Here is a 22,429-nt window from a genome sequence, read left to right as displayed (position 1 = left end):
GGGTAGCTTTGGTTTTTGAACCCAAACGATCTTCTGGGAGGAGGGAGACAGGTAGCCACCGCCGTTTCCGCGCGCACCAACACCTTACGCATCCTGGACCACCGCCCCATCAGCGCTGCTACCTGTCAGACACGCAGGGATGTTTTTCAGGGCTGGATCACGGACCCGAGCATGCGCATTGAGGCTCCACTGAGGCACTCCCCTTGTGCCTCCCCTCTCCGAGGGAGGCTGGCCTGCGGTTGCTGTGGTAACGGCAGTAAACGAAGGGAGAGCTCAGAAAGTGCTTGGGCTGAGCTCTGCCGCCGATTTTCTAGGTAAGTACCACGCCCCCAAAAGCCCGGGCCCCCAGCCTCTGCCTAAGAGCAGGCTAACTTCTGTTCGTACTCACCCTGGTCTTAATTCTCAGCCACCCGCTTCGTTCCTCCTCCTCCTCTCTTTCGTTAGCTTGCAGACATAAATTCTCACACACACACGCACACACCCCTCTATATTCTTCTACCTTCCCTCAGAGCTCCCCAAAGAGTGAGCGTCTCTTTACTCATTCATACATGTAACAAATATATGTATTATATATATGTATATGCGTATACTGAAACTAGCAAGTTGTAGGTTAATACATTTAATGGCATAATTAGAATCCCCAAAGTCCTGGACAAAATATGGGCTGAATGTAGAAAATTATATTTATTTTGTACATATTTTTGTATATACGTTTGTCATGCTAGCTAAGTGGTGCACTAGATAGAGCAATGGGTCTGGAAGTAAGAAGTAGGAAGACTTGAGTTGAAATTCGGTAGTAGCTGTGTGACCCTGGGCACTTGCCTTGTCACTTAACCTCTTTATTTGCCTCCTTTTCCTCAACTATAAAATGGGGGTAATAACAGCAAATACCTTTCGGGGTTGTTGTGAGGATCAAATGAGAAAATATTTAACACAGTGCCTCACACACAGTAGGTACTATATAAATGCTTATTCCCTTTCCCAGTAGACTGAAAGCTCTTTGAAGGCAGGGACTGTTCAATTTTTGTCCATATTTGTACCTAGTTTAGTGCCTCTTGCGTAATAGGTGCTTAATAAATGGTTGCTGATTAATTAAAGAAAATCAGTTACTTAAGTATCTTAATGGCAGTTTTTGTAAAAAAAAAAATGAGACCTGGTTAAAGACTTGGAATTACTAGTAAACAAGACAAGCAGTCACTGGTAAAACATTCAGGAGGTTGAAGAAAGTATGTTTTTCATATAATTTATTATAAATAAATGTACATTTTCAATGTCAGAAAATTCTATGTCACAGAGATGTTAATTTTGTGATTTCAGATTGCAGGTATTACAATGAAGATTCAAAGCCTCCATTCTACAGTAACACATAAGGTGAAATGTAAAAACCTCTAAGCTGCACAAATAGCTTCAGTCAGTAAAATAAACATTAAGTTGTTCAGTCAGTAAAATAAACATTTATTAAATGCCTACTATGTACCAGGATACAAAAATAGGCAAAAGACAGCCCCTGTTCTCCAGGAGCTCACAATTTAATCAAAGAGATAACAAGCAAACTAATGTGTACAAGCAAGCTATATACAGGGAGAGTAGGAAATAAGTAAAGGAAGGCATTAGAATTCAGACAGGGCAGGAAAGGCTTCCTGTAAAAAATGGGATTTTATATTTATGGCAGTTCTTTTTGTGGTGGCAAAGAATTGGAAATTGAAGGACTGCCCATCAATTGGGAAATGGCTGGACAAGTTGTGGTATATGATTGTGATGAAATACTATTGTGCTATAAGAAATGATAAGCAGGATGTTTCAGAAAATTTGGGAAGGCTTATATGACCTGATGCAAAGTGAACTGAGCAGAGTCAGGAGAACATTGTACACAGTAAAAGCAATATCGTCCGATGATCAGCTGTGAATGCTGTTAGGTAAAGACACCAACTACACCATTTCTTAGGTAGGAGATACAGGAAGCTTCTAGTACCTCTTTCACTAGCAGGTTTGCTTTTGATCCGGTCAGACAGGAAGACAGGAATGGAGTCATAATAAGGGGTTAAATAAGCTTACTTTAGTCTGGTCTTCTCAAAGGGACCTACTGATATTGGGGGCACCAACTCCTACAGCATTCCCTAATCACGCTTCTCAAAGGGGCAGGTGAGAATAGGAGTATAACTCCTTCAAGATCCCCTAAGCCTCAATTGGGGCTGGTTGAGGCAAACACAGATTTCCCTCCCCCAGCACCCCAAGCCTTGATGGAGGCCAATCAAGGCAGACCCATGCATTCCTCTGTGCATTACTCAAATCCTAAAATGGGTTCCCCACTCACTGATCAGTGCCCACTTGCTTTATAGGGCAACAGACAAAGAAGGCATCTTACCAACATTAAGTTCACAGGTTAACTTTAGCAATATTGTCATGACGTACCACAGCTCAGGTGTACATTATGTCATCCCTATCTCTCACTGTGCAAGCGTGATGGAGATGTTTTCAGCTATAATTCATGGGAAATATTATCTAGGCTCTAAAAAGGATAACAAAATCCTCCTTACACACTAAAATTAACCTTACTTACTTACAGCAATACAGTGATTCAAGACAATTCTGAAGGACTTATGATGAAAAAGCTATCCATCTTCAGAGAAAGAACTGATGGCGTATGAATACAGATTGAAGCATACTTTTTACTTTATTTTTTTTTTGTTTTGTTTTGTTTTTTTTTTGGTTGGTGTTCTCTTTTGCAACATGGCTAATATGGAACTATATTTTGAATGACTGCACATGTATAATCTATGTCAAAGTGCTTGCCTTCTCAGGGGGGTGAGGGGAAGGAGGGAATTTAGAAATCAAAATTATAAAAAAAAATTAAAATTGTTTTTACATGTAATTAAGAAAAATCATTCTTAAAAATTTTAAAATACCAAATTAAAAGAAAAGAAAATGAGATTTTAGTTGGGACTTAAGAGAATCTAGGGAAGCCAGGATGCAAAGATGAGGAGGAAGAATATTCTAGGCATGGAGGACAGAGAGAATTCCCAGAGCCAAGAGATGGAGTGTCTTGTTTATGGAACAGCAAGAAGGCCATTGTCACTGTATTGAAGAGTACATGGTGAGGAGTAAGGTGTAAGAAGACTAGAAAGCTAGTAGGAGACTAGGTTATGAAGGGCTTTGAATGCCGAGCAGGGTTTTGAAATTGATCTTAAAGGCGATAGGGAGTTTCTGAAGTTTAATGAGTAGGAGAGGAAACAGACTTATGCTTTGGGAAAACCTCTTTGATTCCTGAATGGAGAGTGGATTGGAATAGGGAGAGACTTGAGGCAGGAAGACCCACCGGGGCTATTGAATAGTCATGAAGCAGGGCCTGAACCAGGGTGGTGGCAGTGTCAGAGGAGAGAAGGGGGTGTATTTGAGAGATGATGCCAATGTGAAATTGACAGGCTTTGGCAACCACTTGGATATGGGAGGTGAGAGACAGTGAGGAAAAAAAAGATGGCACCGAGGTTGCAAGCCTGAGCAACAGTGAGGATAGTATTGCCCTTGACATCAATAGAAAAGTTAGAAATGTGGGTGGCCTTAGGGGGAAAAGTGACTAATTCAGTTTTGGACTTGTTAAGTTGAAAATGTCTACTAGACATCCAGTTGGAGATTTCTGAAAGGCAATTGGATATGCAATTGGAAAGTCAGCAGAGAGATTGGGGCAAGATAGGTATTTTTGAGAATCACAAGCATAGAGATGGTAATTCAGTCCATGGAAGCCGATGAGATCACCAAGTGAGGTAGTATACAGGGAGAAGAGGACAGAGCCCTGTAGGACACCTCCAGCTAGAGGGCATGGCCTAGATGAGAATGCAGCAAAGGAGAATGAAGAGGAGAACCAGGAGAGAGTGAGTGGTGTTCTGAAATCTAGAGAGAAGAGAGTGTCAAGAAGTGTAAATGGCTGCAGAGAGATCAAGGAGAATGAGGACTGAGAAAAGGCTTTGACAGCAAAAGGATTTGACAACTGAGAAATCATTAGTAACTTCAGAGAAAGCAATTTTGGTGGAATGGTAAGGGTAGAACCCAAACTATAAGGGGTTAAGAAGACACTGAGAGAAGAGAAAATGGAAGTGCATCTTAAATCTTTAAGAACTGTCTTGGATCATTGTATTGCTAGGAATAGCTAAGTCATCTGCCTGTTGTAGATGCCCATTTCAAGGAGCGTAGCCACGAAGTGGGAAGGGAGCAATACTATACAGGACAATCGTGGGGATAGAAGGATCAAGTGAAGGTTTTTTGAGGGTGAGGGAGACATTGACACATTTGTAGACAGTAGGTAGTCATTCATAGCATTTTCTTTTCATTTGACTATAGTTCGCTTTGATTACTTTGTCTGAAACCTGCCTGTTCATATCCTTTGACCATTTATCAATTGGGGAATGACTTATATTCTTATAAATTTGACTCAGTGCTCTATATATTTGAGAAATGAGGCCATCATCAGAGAAATTTGCTTCCTCTCTTCCCTCCTTCAGAAGGCAAGCACTCATGCAAAACATTTCCATATTAGCCATGTTACAAAGAAAACTCAGACCAAAAAAAAAAACCCTCAAGAATAATAAAAAGTGTGTTTCAATCTGCATTCAGACTCCTTCAGTTCTTTCTTTGAAGGTAGATAGCATTTTTCATCATAAGTCCTTCAGAATTGTCTTGATTCATTGTATTGCTGAGAATAGCTATCATTCACAGTTGATCATCATACAATATTGCTGTTACTATGTACAATGTTCTCCTGATTCTGCTCACTTCATTTTGCATCAGTTAATGTAAGTCTTTCTAGATTTTTCTGAAAGCACCCTATTCATCATTTCTTATAGTATAATAGTATTCCATTACAATTATATACCACAACTTGTTCAGCCATTGCTGCATTGATGGGCATCCTATCAATTTCTAGTTCTTTGCCACCACAAAAAAGCTTCTATAAATATTTTTGTACATATAGGTTCTTTTCCTTTTCCTTTGATCTCTTTGAGATATGGATCTAGTAGTGGTATTGCTGGGCCAAAGGGTATGCACAGTTTTATAGCTCTTTGGACAGAGTTCCAAATTGTTCTCCAGATTGGTTAGATAGTTCACAATTCCATCAATCATGTATTAGTGTCTTAATTTTTCCACATCCCCTCTGACATTTGTCACTTACCTTTTCTGCCATATTAGCCAATCTGAAATGTATGAGATGGTACCTCAGAGTTATTTTAATTTACATTTTTCTTTTTTTTTCTCTTTTTCTTTTTAGTTTTTTTTTTTTTTTAGGCAATTGGGGTTAAGTGACTTGCCCAGGGTCACACAGCTAGTAAGTAGCAAGTGTTTGGTCTGAGGCTGGATTTGAACTCAGGTCCTCCTGACTTCAGGGCCAGTGCTCTATTCACTGTGCCACCTAGCTGCCCCTACATTTTTCTAATCAATAGTGATTTAGAGGTTTTTTTCATATGACTGTAGATAGCTTTGGTTTCCTCTTCTGAAAACTGCCTATTCATTTCCTTTGACCATTTAGCAATTGAGGAATTACTTATATTCTTAAGATTTTGACTCAATTCTCTCTATATTTTAGAAATGCAATACAACTATTTTGGGAAACAATTTCAAATTGTTCAAATAAAGTGACTAAAATGTCTATAACATTTGACCCAGAGATTCCACTACTAAGATTATACCCCAGAGGGGCCTTTGATAAGAAGAAAGTCCCTACATATACCAATATATTTATAGCAGCACTTTTTGTGATAGCAAAGAATTTGACTTGAATTTCTCTTGTTATTGATTTGGAACATTCTTTAACATGGTTGTTAATGGTCTACAGTTCTTCTTTTGGGAGATATTTGCTCAAATTCATCTGCTTGATGACATTTAAATAGTATTAGGTTAGCAAAACATTTTATATAACTTTATCATGTCACTTGATGCTTACAATCCGTGAGGTGGCTACAAGGGTATGCTGGAGCCATCTCCAGCTGGATTATAAGAGCTGATTATTAAATTTTCAGTCTGACCATTTACTCCTCAGAAATTGGCAAATGCTACAAATCAGGTTCTGACTTGTTTTATTGATTGTCTAGACAGGGAGAAAATATTAATGCAGATTAAACTTAAACTTAAAAGTGTGCCATGTATACATTTTTTCAAAGAGCTGCAGGCATATTTATACTACTATAGGTATTATTATAATAGTGGGAGGAGCATCATGGAGGGAGAAAATTCAGTTTGAAAAAAAAAAAAAAAGAGGCCTGAAATTAGGCTTTATTGCATGATGTTGTTGCCTAGGGTTGACTCTGATGGGAAGCATCACTTTATGAATTTGATAAGATTTTAAACAATTTTATTTATGAATGCTTTATTTTCATTTTATAAACTGCAAAAGTGCAACATGGCACAGCAGATAGAGAGCCAGCCTTAGAGTTGGGAAGCCCTGGGTTCAAGTCCCACCTTTGACACATACTACTGGTATAACTTTGGGCAAGACACTTAATAGTAAGAATTGCTAACATTTATATAAACCTTAAGAGTTTGCAAAAAGCTTTACATAAGTTATCTCATTTGGTCCTCACAATTCTTTGGGTTAGGTGCTATTACTGTTCCCATTTTACAGATGAGGAAACTGAGGCAGATGGAGGTTAAATGACTTGCCTAGAATCACACAGCTAGCAAATGTCTGAAGCACAATTTGAATTTGGGTCTGCCTGATTCCAAATCAACTCTATCCAAAGTAGCAGCCAGCTGTCTGATCTCTCTGTGCCCCAGGCAACTCTCTAAAACTGTAACTGGCGGAACAATTGTAGGTAGGCACCAATAGACTGAATTTTTTCACTGAAAAGTTTGGACTGAAAAAAAAGTGGTTTTAAACTGCCTTGGGAAAGACATGTAGAAAACTGCAGCATTTGCTCTGAAAGAAAACTGTTATAGATACTGTACGGGAAAGTTTATTTACACCAGAATGACTAAGGAAGTATTTAGGAATAATTGCTATTCAGTGGTCCAGATTTCAGATTTGAGGTCAGGTATCAAATTTGAGGTTGGATGGTGAAATTCTCAACTTCAGTATTTTTCCTTTATGGGTTTGTTTGTTTGTTTTTTTGTTGTTTTGTTTTGTTTTGTTTTGCTTCTTGGAGGTGAGAGGGAAGAGAGTTAGCTATTAAAGGGAACCACTGGAAAATCTCTGTCTGCAGAAGTAACTTAACTCAAGACATAATTTGTAAATATGTTTGAGGCTGAGTGATCATACTTGGTTACTTTCCCAAAAAGTAGAGAACTGGGAGAGGTATGGGGGACATATGAATAGAAACAGTGATTTATTGAAGCCACAGCTGATGCTAATGAGTACCAAACAAATTGTACAGGTGTGTCTGTGTGTTTGGCCTACTTCTTGTTGGTGCCTGGAGTCTTCTTACTCCAGGATGAATGCATGTGGAAAGGCACCCACTGTCCACTGGTGGCCCTGGCAGAGTTGGAACCCTTGAAGTGCTGAATCATGTCTTTTATCAGGATAACCTGGCTGACTCGTCACAGGCTGGCTCATTTCTTCCTCCTGTTTTAATACTTTTCTGGAAATTGCTTTAAGTAATGGTTGAGTCTAGTTTCTTTACCTTTATCCATTTCTAATTTTGTCTATTAAAAATGCCATGTTGGGGTGGAGCCAAGATGGTAGAGTAAAAGCGGTGACTTGCTTGAGCTCTCCCCCAAACCCTTCCAAATACCTATAAAAAATGGCTGTAAACAAATTCTAAAGCAACAGAACCCACAAAAAGACAGAGTGAAACACATTTACAGCCTAAGACAGCCTGGATGGTTGACCCAAAAGGTTTATCACACCGGACAGGGAGAGGTATGCAATTCAGCGTGGGCACGCAGGCAAAACAAGCCTCAGCGAACCTGGAGCAGGCCTCAGAGGACAGAATCATGGGCAGCTGTGGCGGTTTCCAGACTTCTCAACCCATGAATGCCAAAGACAACCTAGGAGGTCAGTGGGAAAAGTCTGTGACTGAGGTGAGAGAGAGAAGCGTGGTCCCAGCCCCAGCCCCCGAGCATGACCCCAGGGTGGTGGCTGCTTCCAGAGCTTCTGGCCTAAAGACTGAGGGGGAATCGAGTGACTGATCAGAGCAGGATTGCAGGGATCTCTTTGCTGGTGCTGAGGCAGGATTCTCTTGCTTTGCCTGTGCTTAGATCTGGGTCACAGTTCTGAATGGCAGTCCTGGGACAAGGAGGAGTCCTGGCATGGTGGAGCTTGTAATGGTGGTAGAGAAGGAATCCTCCTCCCAGTTCCAAGGCAGAAAAGAGTGCCTGTGGTCACTCATAGACCAGAGCACAGGCCAGGAAAGGAGTAAACACCTTGTCCCTTATCATACCACCTTGGAAGAACTGAAAATTTATAGGTACCTAGAAGTATCTCTGAAAACAGCTGCACAAAACCCACAAAACTTGGAACAGTACGTTTTCCACACTGGAAGCAGACCCCTACCTTAACAAAGAATTTAAACTCAAGTTATTGGCTGGGATTATGACCAAACCTTGCAAAAAAGACCATAGAATCTTTTTTTGATGACAAAGAAGATGGAAACATACAACCAGAAGAAGACAACAAAGTCCAAGCTCCTATATCCAATAGAGCCTCCAAGAAAAATACGAATTGGTCCCAGGCCATGGAAGAACTTAAAAAGGGTTTTGAAAATCAAGTAAGAGAGGTAGAGGAAAAATTAGGAAGAGAGATGAGAGTAATGCAAGACAAATGATTCAACAGCTTGGTAAAGGAGACAAAAAAATACTGAAGAAAATAACACCTTAAAAATAGGCTAGGCCAAATGACAAAAGAGGTCCAAAAAGCCAATGACGAGAAGAATGCTTTAAAAAGCAAAACTGGCCAAATGGAAAAGGAAGTCCAAAAGTTTACTGAAGAAAATATTTCCTTAAAAATTAGAATGGTACAATTGGAAGCTAGTGGCTTTATGAGAAATCAAGACACTGTAAAACAAATCCAAAAGAATGAAAAAATAGAAAACAATGTGAAATATCTCATTGGAAAGACAACTGACCTGGAAAGTAGATCCAGGAGAGACAATTTATTGAACTATCTGAAAGCCATGATCAAAAAATGCCGTGTTGGAGCTGTTATAATTTCATTCAGTGTCTTCTTCTTTTTATCTTTTGTTATACTTTGGTGTTGATTTTAACTTTTATTCTAACTGGTTGATAGTCTAACTTACCAGACACAGATGATTCTAAGAATGACTTCCACATGAGTTAGTAGTTATTTTCCTGTCTATTAAATTATAGTCAATTCATTTCTTATGTTATGTTGTTCAGCCTTTACTATTCCAAAACCTTCTGGTTGTCTTCCTACAGAAAGTATTCATATATGTTGCAATCACATATATGAAAATATTTGTGTATGTTGCAATCACATGTGACAGGTGTGATTGCTCTGCTGATTTTGCTTAGCTTTTTTTTTTAACAGGAGGGTTATGTGACAGTGGAGGTGCTGTGATGGGGTACATGGAAACTTACATAAAAAGACAAAATGGATCAAACTTTTAAAAAAAAACCAAAAGAAAATATTCATCGTCTCTTGGCACAAAGCTTCTGAGTATTCTTTAAGACGTCGACCTATCTTGTTTCTTAAACCTGAACCACATTTCCTAACATACTTTTGGCCATATTCTCCAACATATATACCTTTGAAGTCATTAAGTACCAAAGTAAATGTTGATTGGATTTGAAGGTTTCTGCCAAGATCTTTGTATTCTTTCCTCTACCTCTTCATTCTTGGCAATTTTTGTTCCATAAGCTGAAACTGTCTCCCGTGGAAACTTTTTTTGCTTATGATCATCATTGAATGCTGCAGGCCAGGATGACCAAGGATGCTGTGAAATGATGATTCTTATTACTCTTGAGTGCATGATTAAAACACTTCTGATAACTTCCTTCTTTGACTCTTAAAGGGGAACCTGGGTACCGTCTTTCCATTTAGTGGCAATTTTCTTGAGTTCTTTGGTTTCATTCATGACAAGCATGTCAATGTTGATGTAGGTCTGTTCCATAATTAGAACATTAGCCTGCTTTTGGGGAAGGGCAAAGACCTCACATTTAGAATTAATGATTATGATAAATAGTGGTATTATTAAGGTTTCAGTGGTGTCAATAGAAGACAGCACAAGCCTTGCTCGTTGTTGGCCAAAGCCCCAACGTCTAGCCATGGTACAAAGAAGTGAGAGCAAGATAGATAGGCAGAAAGTAAGAATGCAGATCAACAGTGTGAGATCCATCTAGAATAGAAAGGGGACCTGCTAAAGCCAGTTGGTTTATGATATGAGTTGTAGTATAGACAAGGGTGATCTGATATTAGTTTAGGCATACATAGTACCAGATAAGCAGGGTCAGAAGAGAGTAAAGCAGAATATCAGGTTTGAGAAGCAGGTCCAAGGTTGTAGTCAAGGTAGGTAAACATACAAAAAATAGTTAAGTAACGTGACAGACACATAGCAATCAATCAATTAAATATTTAGTAAACATTTCCTATGTGCCAGGCACTTTGCTAGGCTCTGGGGATTCAAGTACAAAGAATGAAATAATTCCTGCTTGCAATAGCTCTACAAGACTGAAAGCCTTTTGGTGACCACTCCCTCCCTCCAGCCCCTGGCTCTCCCCTTCTTCACTATACCCTTATTCCAAGTTCTTCCTCCTACCCTTCTTCTTGACAATTAAAGGATTCTTCTGATCGCTCTGGTACCTGACAAAATTTCTTTATCTCAAGTCCACCTCAAGGGCTGGAATTTGGTAGCAACTTCAAGGCTTTTTGCAGACTGATGGTTGTCCATAGGAGTGAAAGAATTCTTATAAACTTACCATCTGGTTGTTTCCCCAACTCAGTTATAAGCCAAAGAGCGACTCTATCTATTTCTTTTATATCTCCTCCAGTGCCTAGAATAGTGCTTTATTCAAAGAAGATGCCTAGCCAGTTGGTTTATGAGATGAGTTGTAGCATAGACAAGGGTGATCTGATATTAGTTTAGCATACGTAGTACTTAGTAAGCAAGGTCAGAAGAGAGTGAGGCAGAATATTGAGTTTGAGAAGCAGGTCTAAGATTGTGCCAGTGCCTAGCATGAGTGCTTTATTCAGAGAAGATGCCCAATAAATACTTCCTGAATGATTAAAATCATCCTAGATCTTGTCATTTTCCCTCTGTCTCCATGATGACCCAGTATACTTTTATATTTCAAAAGCAACTCCTATTGACTTTAGAATATTTAAGACTTTATAGTTATATTTGAATATAGATGACTCTAGTCCCTACTCTGAAATGCTTGCTACTTATATACCCCCTTTGAGAAGAAAGGCATTATTTTATTGTTCTTTTCTTTTCTTTTTTTATTTAGTATTTTATTTTTCCCCAGTTACATGTAAAAACAATTTTTAACATTTGTTTTTAAAGCCTTGAGTTCCAAATTCTCTTCCTTCCTCCTGTCCCTCTCCCCATATTGAGAAGGCAAGCAATTTGATATAGGTTCTGTATGTAGTCATGCAAAACATGAAAGAAAACATAGATAAAAAAACAGACAAAAAAACCTCAAGAAAAATAAAGTTAAAAAGTTGTTTCAATCTGTGTTCAGAAACCATCAGTTCTTTCTCTGGGGATGAATAGCATTTTTAAACATTAAGTCCTTCAGGATTGTCTGGGATCATTGTATTGCTGAGAATAGCTAAATTATTCACAGCTGATCATCTTACAATATTGCTGTTACTTTGTACACAGTACATTTCACTTTGTATCAGCTCTGTAAGTCTTTCCAGGTTTTTCTGAGAGCATCCTGCTCATCATTTCTTATAGTACAATAGTATTCCATCATAATCACATTCCACAACTTGTTCAGTCATTCCCCAATTGATGGGTATCCCCTCAATATCTAATTCTTTGCCCCTAGAGAAGAGTTGCTATAAATATTGTTGTACATGTTCGTCCTTTTCCTTTTTGTTTTTTATCTTTTTTGGGATACAGACCTAGCAGTGGTATTGCTAGGTCAAAAGGTATGCATGGTTTTATAACCTTTTGGGCATAGTTTCAAATTGCTCTCCAAAATGGTTGGATCAGTTCACAACTCCACTAACAGTACATTTGAGTCTCAATTTTCCCACATCCCCTCCAATATTTGTGTGAGGCAGTAGCTCAGAGTTGTTTTAATTTACATTTCTCCAGTCAATAGTGAGCTATAGTATTTTTTTCAAAAGGCATTATTTTAAAAACAGAGAGAACAGAATACTCAAAGTCTTCTTTTCACTTTCTTATTTTCCACCATCTGTTAAGCTTAAAAAGTATGCTTCAATCTGTGTTCAGAAACCATCAGTTCTTTCTCTGGGGATGAATAGCATTTTTCAACATAAGTCCTTCAGGATTGTCTGGGGTCATTGTATTGCTGAGAATAGCTAAATTATTCACAGCTGATCATCTTACAATATTGGTGTTACTTTGTACACAATACATTTCTTGATATCTCTTCTTGATATCAGTTCATATAAGATTCCTTCCCATCCCCCACCCTTTGCCCCACCTCATCCCTTAGTGTATGTAACCTGTTCTTGTTCTGTGATTCCATTTAAGCCATGCAATTCAAATTGGGAACCAAAGCCTGGGTAGAATTAATAACCCCTAAGACAAAAAAATTGCAATTTTTCATTTTCTTCCCATCAGTTTCTAACATGGATCAGGACAAAGAATCAGAAGAACCAGATGAAGAAGAAGATTATTACGAGGATGAAGATGAATTCCAAACAGAAGCAGAAGAATCTGAAGAAATTTCTGAAAGAACGGACACAGCTGAAGAACGTAGGAGATCACGGGCCCAGTGGGGTGGGAGATGGGTGGTACGTGAAGGAGTAGTGTAGATGAATACCTCTATCATTACATCAGTTCCCATGATGACTTTAAGTACATCCTGATCATTTTCTTGGTAGAGAAGTGAATTATCATGAACCAATGCAAAGATCAGTAACAATAGCTAACATGTATGTAATGCTTTAAGGTTTGCAAAGTGCTTTACAAATATCTCATCTGATCCTCGCAATAACCCTGGGAATGTAGGGACTGTTATTACCTCCATTTTACAGATGAGGAAACAGGCTGGGAGAGATAAATTGGTTTGCCCAGGGTCACATAGCTATTAAGTGGCTGGAGCTGTATTTGAACTCACGTGTTCCTGATTCCAGGTTCAGTGCTCTTTCTGCTGTGCCACCTGGCTGCCTTAAGAACAACCATGCAGGATTAGTGATGACTGCAGAAAAAAAAAGGTTCCATTTCATGTTGATGTTGCCTAAAACATCCTAATCTCCCAGTTCCTCGCTTATATTCCCATGACCTTCTCCACTCTACATGAATGGTATTCACTCCATTGATTGCAGCCACCACCTCTAGGACTTTCTGAGGGCTCTTAGATTTTATTATCCTCAATTATTGTCTTTTCATCTTTCAGAATCTGAATATTCATATTCTGAAGATCCTTTCCTTGAAGAAATTGAAACATCAGGTGAAGAACCAGTGAAGAAAATTTCGGAGAATTTCTTCTACAATTATAATGAGGTGGCTTCGATTCCTTTTGTGACCCAAGACTCTGGCATACCATCAAACCTCCTCACACTGATGTATCCTGTCTATCTGAAAATGTATAAAATAGAGGTTTTTCTATTTGTTGAGGCAATCAGGGTTAAATGACTTGCCCAGGGTCACATAGCTAGTAAGTGTCTGAGGCTGGATTTGAATTCAGGTCCTTCCTGACCCAGGGCTGGTACTTTATCTACTGTGCCGCCTAGCTGCCCCCATTTGTTGAATACTTTTAAAAAGTAGTTTGCTAGTTTGGGGATTATGGTCAGGACACATGGTTAAAATTTGTATTGAATAATTATCTTGCCACAAAGAAAAATAGAGTGAAGTATTTATCTTGAGCAAGATCTACCTACTACATAGTTGGAATAGGCAGAAACGCATGTGCCTTGCTTTGGGGGGAACTAAAAGGTCTTCTTCCCCAGTGTACCCCCTGAACTGCCCCTGAACTATAGTTCCTAAAATTCTCACCTTGCTTTTAAGACACTGAAAGCCATTACTAAAATACAAATATGTTTTCTGGGAGGTTTAACATATTATAACCATTACTAGCAATGAATGCATTAGTGGAAATGGATGGGGAATCAAAAAGCCCCAGATTCTAGACTAAGTTATGTTACCAATTCGTGGTCAGATCTTGAAATTCATACTTTCCCAAAATAGATTCTCAGGTGGTATAGAAACTAAACTAAAAGGAAACCCCTTCTCTTCTCCCTTCCATTCTTCCTTCCCTTTTCTTTCCCTTCCCTTATTATGAATAAAGTGAGATCCATGGTGATTTAATGATTTGTCCAAAGGGTTTCAAAAACTTATCTGGAAAGCGAGGAGGCTGTGTCAGATGAGCGCTATTGTTCCTTTCTGCATTATGATGAGGAAAGCTACACGCCATGTCAAAATACCAAACCCCATCTACAACCATTCCTTAGTCTCAGGGCTGGCAGCATTGTTCCATAGGATGAACCTGAGACCTCTACATCTGAGAACATTATTGGATTGTCATATTGTCCCCTCCCATTGCTGACATCACACTTGTCACCTGTTGTTCCACAAGGTCTGCTTTCTCCACACTCTCAAGGAAAGTTTTTAAGCCCTAAAACCCCAGGCCCAATTTTCCAGTTTTTTAATCTTATACCATTATTGTCTATGGTCAGAAGAAAAATTTGTGCCAACATCTCTAGGTGTCCATTTCATCACTATATTCAGAAAGTTTTTGAACCAGCTTCCAGCTTACTGTCTTAGCCTACCATAAAAGTCAAGTTTCCTTGGGCTGATTTTCCACCTTATCTCAGCAATGAGTCAAGTTTCCTCGAAGAGTTGCCACGAAGTTTTCTTCTCCTCACCAGGTGGCTTGAATTAGTCAAAAGGAATGTTTGAGATTGAGACTAGAAGAAAAGGTTCTGAGCATAGCACACCAGGCACCTCCCTTGAAGCATCTTTCTTATCCTTCCAGGGGACCTTAAAATCAATGTTCATCCCCATTTCCTTTCCCACTCCCTGTAGGAATTGTACTTTCAATCAGTCTTTGCAAAACATACCCTCTTCCCACCCCTCTAACCAAACTGGTCTCCATCCTGCCTTTCCCTTTCCCTTCTTCCCAGTGTCTTTCAAAGTGGACTGAAGCTGAATTGAATGTATTTGACTGTCCTAACCAACAATCACTTCAGAGGGAATTCAGTAGAATTCACCTTGTGCTGACTTGCCTGAAGCTGAGGTATAGAAACTAAACTAAAAGGAAACCCCTTCTCTTCTCCCTTCCATTCTTCCTTCCCTTTTCTTTCCCTTCCCTTATTATGAATAAAGTGAGATCCATGGTGATTTAATGATTTGTCCAAAGTCAAAGAGGTAGGAGATGGAAGAGCAAGAATTTGAACCCAGACCCTGCCACTGATGCCAAATACAAATCTCTCTCCATTCTGTCATGCTGTATTGGGACTGTGTTATCTGCTGGGCAATAGAATCTCCGAAATCAAGGGTTTAGTTTGGGTGGGAATAATGACATAAGAACTAAATATAGACAATGACCAAATTGAAGTGGTGTTTAGAGATCATAGTCTGGGGAGGTAATGAGGGGAGGGAAACTGTTGGTAAAAATATCTAGATCTTTGTTTTATCCTATCGCAGAAACCACTCCAGCTGCAGGCAGCCGTAAACAGCATAGTTTGAGGAATGCACCTATGAACCTAAGCACAATTTCAGAAAGTGAGACTTGCCCAGTTGTCATGATAGCCTGATAATACTACTGGAGACTGTAGGAAACTGTGAGGGAAAAAAGCCCAGAAACTGGAGCCTACACAAGCCTGAAAGAATGTGCCTGATCAGGAGAGACATGCTGCAAGTGAAGGTAAGGAGCGGAAACGGTAGAGAGTGCACACAGATGATGGGGAATCCAGCCACACACCTTGCTCTCAGGTACTCAGTGGTGATCCTGGAGGCTCAAATTAGCTATGGTGTTACAGCTGAGGTGCTCTAGGCTCTCCAGAACAGACTATTTACTTGTGGAAAGGTCAAGTCTACAAAAGACCAACATATATTGGTCTCTGTGAGATAGCTGAGACTGGGAATGAGTATATTGACAGTGCTCAGGTCCTGTTAACTAATTCTAAGGATAAGAATGCCACAGAGTGTTGCCCAGGTTCTAGAGATCTAGAATAGTTTATAAAACAGGCTATAAGAAGCTTTGTATATGGTGGGGGGGAAACCAGCAGTGCACCCCAACATATACTGGTGACCCTGTTGGCATTCACAGACTACCACTGAGGAGCTGAGAACCTCTAAGTTCTCCATTTATAAATAATAAAAACAAAGACTTTTGTTTTCTCTAGCCCCATATGTATATATTTTGTAGACCTGTCAATTTCTAGGTAGTATTGCTTACCTATGTCTAGTAAAGCAAATACTTTTACTGAAGATTATTAATACTTTAGGGGCAGCTAGGTGGCGCCATAGTGCACAGTGCCAGGCCTGAAGTCAGGAAAACTCATCTTCCTGAATTCAAATCTGGCCTCAGACACTTACCAGCTATGTGACCCTGGGCAAGTAACAAATCTGCCTGCTTTAGTTCTGTCATCTGTAAAATGAGCTGGAGAAGGAAATGGGAAATCATTCGCTATCTTTGCCAAGAAAACCGCAAATGGAGTCATGAAGAATCAGACACAACTGAAATGACTGAACAACCCGAGATTGTAAAGCCTCATATGAAAGCAATAGTTAAAAACGCTGCTAATGATATGTTGAAACTGTGACAAATGCCAGTCAGAGCAGGAGGATCGGGCCTAGTGTATGTCAAAAGAAGCCAGAAATAAAACAAAAAAGAATCCAAACCAGAAGATAAAGATTATTCCCTGGAAACAAAATTGTAAAGGTCATGTTGGGCCACCAAAAACCCCTAAAAGAAAGTGAAGCCTCTAAACAGATTCTGGAGCGATAGAACCCACAAAAAAGATGGAGTGAAACAATCTTCCAGCTTAAGATAACTTAGGACTTCAGGAAAGGTTGCACAGATCAGCAACCGAGGCCCCTGGATCCTGGCTCAGCAGGCTAATGGCACAGCAGACCAGCTGTGAGACCTCCAGCCCCAATGTGGAAGGCACATTGCCAGCTCCAGAACCCAGACAATAATAGGCACAACTAGGCCAGGCCACCCTAGCTCAGTGGGCAAGCCACAATCACCTGAGGCCCCAGCACAGAAAGCCAGTGACCAGGCCCCTGTTCCCCAGTGCAAGAAAGTTAGGACAGCCCCCCCCCCCCCCGCCGTGCTCCTAGAGCAGAGCTCAACTTTAAAATATGACCAAAAAAAAAAGAGCACAGACCATAGGAAGCTACTATGGTGACAGGGAAGATAACACAAACTCAGAAGAGGACAACACTGTCAAAATGCCTACATGTGAAGCCTCAAAGAGGAATATGAATTGATCTCAAGCCCCAGAAGTCCTCTTAGAAGAGTTCAAAAAGGATTAAAAAAATCAAGTAAGAGAGGTAGAAGAAAAATTGGGAAAAGAAATGAGAGTTATGCAGGAGAATTATGAAAAAGGCATCAACAGTGTAGAAAAGGAAGCACAAAAATCAAGTGAAGAAAGCAACTTTTAAAAAAAAAAATAGAATTGGCCAAATGGAAAAAAAATCCACCGAAGAAAACAACTCCTTTAAAAGTAGAATTGGCCAAATAGAAAAGGAAGTGTAAGTTACCTTAAAAATTAGAATTGGGACTCTATGAGACATTAAGAATCAGTCAAACAAAATCAAAAGAATGAAAAAAAAATAAAGGAGAATGTAAAATATCTCATTGGCAAAACAACTGACTTCAAAATAGATCCTCAGGTGATAAAGAGATAATTTAAGAATTATTAGACTACCTGAAAGCCATGACCAAAAAAAGTCTGGACAGCATCTTTCAAGAAATTATCAAGGAAAATTGTCCTGATATCCTAGAACCAGAGGGTAAAGTAGTCATTGTGAAAGAATCCACTGATCTCCTTTTGAAAGAGATTCCAAAATGCAAACTCCAAGGAATATTGTAGCCAAATTCCAGAGTTATCAGGTCAAGGAGAAAATACTGCAAGCAGCCAGAAAGAAACAATTGAAAAAAAAAGTATTTATATGAAATCACTCCTTCCCCCAAAAGAACTATATGAGTCTGTGGAATTTTATACAGCTGGAAATGGTAAGGATTATTCTGATCTGAATAAATATCCTGCTCTACATCAGTTACAGAATCATGAAGGAAGATGTTGTGCATCTGGACAAAGAAACAAAAGTGAAATTGATCAACTCAATGTGACTGTCTCATGATTCAGAGTAAATTGTTACAGGACATTTATTGGATTAGCATTTGAAGACAGCTATGACAAACTGGTGATACAGTTTTCTTCTGGGAGATTATAAAGCAATACGTAAGGGTTTCATGAAGAAAAGTGTGTAGAGGAAGGTAATGAGAGTTTTGTGAATCTGGCATGTCTGGGAGAAGGTGACAGAAAATTAGAACTGCTCTACCATCTAGTGACTTTGTTATTTCAAGAATAGCCCAGCATTAAGTGGCATAGTTGTACATGTCGATGAGGAGCAAGGATGCCTTCTGTTGGATGACTCTGACCCAGCCAGGTGGCCTAATCATAGTATCCTTTTACCTTCTACCTTTGCAGGAGGTCAGGGGAGTACCTGACATGTACCTGGGACATGCTTAGGTCTTATTTACCTACAGTTCCAAGTAGTCCATGGACCACATGAGGATGAAATGGTTCAGTAACCTGAGAGGTAACCATTTCTGTATTTCAGGAGAACCTTTTTTTAGGGTGGCTACCTAATATGGTCCTTCTGGGACTTATGGATAATGATGTATTGAGTGGGAATTATGCCCCAAACCCCTTCATTGTGAAGTTGATTTTGTGGCTTTGAATGTGTAGAGCAAATAGATTCCAGCTGGTCCCCTGTGACATGTGTGAAGCTAGAAACTGGATTAGAGAGTGCCTGGAGGATCTCATGTTCCTGGTAAATCACAAAGAACATTCTCAAGCATACATTCTTTTCAACCTGACTTGCCTCCAGTAATGGTTGGACCATTAATTGCTTATTGAAACAGGGAATCTGAGGGCAGAAAAATGTTTTGTGTTGCTGGATTCCCTGTCATTCAGTGTGGGATCTGCACCATGATCTACTCCCTAGCTACATTTGTGGCATGTCTCTCTAGATTAGGCCACATTCTTTTTTGGCACATGTTTTGGCTTCAGCTTCTGGGTCTTTCATGGACTTCCTCAATCCCAAATAGTGTTATCAGGTATCCTGAGGTTTAGGCCAAGGCTCTTTTCTTGTGATTGTCTTTGGGTGCATGGGGTGAGTTCCCCAAACCACTGTTTTTGTTTATTTTTAAATTACGTTTTTTCAGTTAACCAAAATCCATCTTCTCTTCCTCATATTTCCTGCTTCCCGTTGTAAAGGAAAGAAAAACAAAGATCTTGTAACAAATATGTATGGTCAAGCCAAACAAATTCTCTCATTGGCCATATCTGAAAAATTATATAGCTTGGTCTGTAATTTGGATCCATCAGCTTTCTGTCAGGAGGTAGGTAGCATTTCAAACCATTGTCTTTAGGTTTGCTTGCAATTAGAGTGCTTTCAGAACTGGGATTAAAAACAAAATCTAGATTTATTTAACCAACCCCCCACCCCAGTCAACAATCCCTAAAACCGTTTCAATTTGTACATTGTCTAAAATCATTACCACCCAAACCAAAGCTTTAATTCTACATTTTATTGACAACAGACAACATAGTCTCAAACAAGCCTACTATAGTGGAAAGAACATTAGATTCACCAATAGTGGATCTGGGTTTGAATGTTTATTTTTCCACCTCTTACCCATATGACTTTGTACAAGTCACCTAACTCCCTGGGTGTCTCTCAGTTTCTTCATCTATAAAATGAAAAGGTTGGAATAGATGACCTCTGAGCTCCCTTCTGGCTAGAAATCTATGATCTTATGACCATGAAGTTTTGCAAGTTAAAAAATATTTTGCCAACCAAAAGTTGTGTGCGTGTGTGTGTGTGTGTGTGTGTGTGAGAGAGAGAGAGAGAGAGAGAGAGAGAGAGAGAGAGAGAGAGAGAGAACAAAACTCATTATAACATTACATTGAAATCTTCAAAAAGCGGCTGGCTCAAATTCCCTTTAAAGCATTTCATCGGTTTTAGTGCTCTTTTAAGAGACGAAGGGAAGGGGAGGAAGGGGTGGGGAGAGAGGCCCATTGTTGAACAGCTTGGTTGAAGGACCAGGGCTCGGGTTGGGTTTTGCAAAGATTGATTGAAAGTCTTTGTCCATAGAAATGATAGAGGGGATGTGGGTGTGCAAACTGATGGCAAATTTCCTTGAAGAGATGGAAGGGAGCTATTTGAAATGAAGTGCTTATCATGGTAAGTTCACAACCTTTTCTTCTTGTCTCAGACATTCTTTTTTTGACTGGTGCTGGCAGCCCAGAAGAAGGAATTTGAAAACACAATACTGCTGAAACTTAACAAAGCACTGAGGTAAATGGGAGATTGGAAAGCTAGTAGGGCTTTGGGGCTCCAACCTTTCTTCTAGCTACAGGGTGTAATGATGAAAGCTGGAAAGTGGGCAGGGATACCAAGCTCAAAAAGTTTTTCTCAGCCTTAAAGGTATAAAGGGAAAGTTGAAAAGTTGAAAAGGATTAGTTTCAAAGTAATGAGAGAACATGTCTTAATTTTGAAGGATTTGGAGACAAGAGGTGATGCCATTAGTGAGGGGGGCTCACTGCATTCACTCATCTGGGGTGAAGCCAATGATGTCACATGGTAAGTGGGTCTTGGGGGTGGGGTTGAGGCCAATGATGTCCTCAGGGGGAACGGGTAAGGCAATTACAATGATGCCACGGGGTAGGCCAGTTTGAGTTTTACTGAGAATTGTAGAAAGAACTTAGCATTTTGACAGGTTCCATAATCTTTTTTACTACTATGATTTTTCTCACATTATGGAAGCTGATTCAGTTTTAGAGAAAGAGAGGAAAATTTACTTGATTATTTTCTGAAGAGACTTTTTATTATATGATAAAGTCGAGATTTTTAAGGTGAATTCAGGATGACTTGGGGAAACAAAAAAAGTTCAAAAAGCAATAGCAGTAGGATTTTTTCTACTTAACAACAAAACAAAACAAAACAAAAAGTATCCTCTTAGCATCATTAGATAAAACTTCTGAATTTTAAGGCAAAGATCAACTAGCCTCACATACTGGTTTATTCTGTATATAGCAAAGAAAATAATTTTGTTCCCTCAATTTCTCTTGCAAACCTGTTTGTTATTAGAAGAGTGGTATGTCTACTTTGGAAATTTTATTTTCCTTGACAGTTTTGCATTAGACATTCTTTTGGTTATGACTCCACCAGACGGGCCAATCTTCATCTTCTAGACAGCCAAACCTTAATCTTCATAGCTGGCAACCAGATAGTCTTTGTGGATTTGAGAACCTTTGAGCAGAGTTACCTCCGGAGCAACAGTGGTAGAGGAATTGGTGCTGTTGCGGTATAACTTTTAGTAACTTCTGGGAGTGGGAGAAGATTCTATTTCTGTAATCATTTGAATCCATCAACCAAACAACTGCTATTATCTGCTACTAATCAAGTCAACTCAACAAGCATTTATTAAGCTCCTACTATTGGGCAGCTACCTAGCTGCTAAGTGAATAAAGCATTGGGCCTGAAGTAAAGTTCATCTTCTTGAGTTCAAATTTGGCCTCAGTCACTTACTAGTTGTATGACCCTGGCCAGGCCACTTAACCCTGTTTCCTTCAATTCCTCATCTGTAAAATGAACTGGAGAGGGAAATGGTAAATCACTCCAATATCTTTGCCAAGAAAATCCCAAATGGGATCATGAAGAGCCGGACATGAGTGAAAAATGACTGAATTACAACTATGTGCCAGACGCTATGCTATTATTAAGCTCTTACTATATGCCAGGCACTGTGCTAAATGCTGGGGGTACAAAGCAAGGCAAAACAACCAGTCCCTACCATCAAGGAGTTCACACTCCATTGGAGGAGACAACATGTCGACAACTATGTACAAACAAGATCTATAAAGGATAAATTGGAGATAATCTCAGAGGGAAGACACTGATGTTATTGAGCATCAACTATATATCAACCCCATTAGGCATTATGAAGGACACAGGAGAAATATAAGCAGTCTCTGACTTATAGATAGACTCCTAGGCTTATAGGTCTAAAGCTGATTAAGGAGACCTCTGGCAAGAATCTTTGCCAGCAATGAGAGAGAGAGAGACAGAGAGAGAGAGACAGAGAGAGAGAGACAGAGAGAGAGAGA

At 39.5% G+C, this 22,429-nt stretch overlaps 1 protein-coding gene across 2 annotated transcripts in view; it reads left to right on the top strand.

Annotated features, from left to right (window-relative positions):
- Positions 1–252: 252 nt before the first annotated feature.
- The window catches only part of CFAP44 (cilia and flagella associated protein 44), a 143,747-nt gene continuing 121,570 nt past the window's right edge, over positions 253–22,429 (top strand). For both annotated transcript variants that reach the window (XM_027867421.1, XM_027867415.1), the window contains exons 1-4: positions 253–314; positions 12,699–12,833; positions 13,477–13,645; positions 21,465–21,627. In XM_027867421.1, coding sequence (XP_027723222.1) covers positions 12,707–12,833; positions 13,477–13,645; positions 21,465–21,627 — 459 coding nt within the window. In that variant the 5' untranslated portion in view covers positions 253–314; positions 12,699–12,706. The remainder of the gene's footprint in view (positions 315–12,698; positions 12,834–13,476; positions 13,646–21,464; positions 21,628–22,429) is intronic.

The sequence above is a fragment of the Vombatus ursinus genome, unplaced genomic scaffold (assembly GCF_900497805.2).
Source record: "Vombatus ursinus unplaced genomic scaffold, bare-nosed wombat genome assembly UNPS02001419.1, whole genome shotgun sequence".
NCBI lineage: Eukaryota > Metazoa > Chordata > Mammalia > Diprotodontia > Vombatidae > Vombatus > Vombatus ursinus.
The sequence above is the reverse complement of the archived record's forward strand: the minus strand, read 5'-3'. Positions and strand labels throughout refer to the sequence as shown.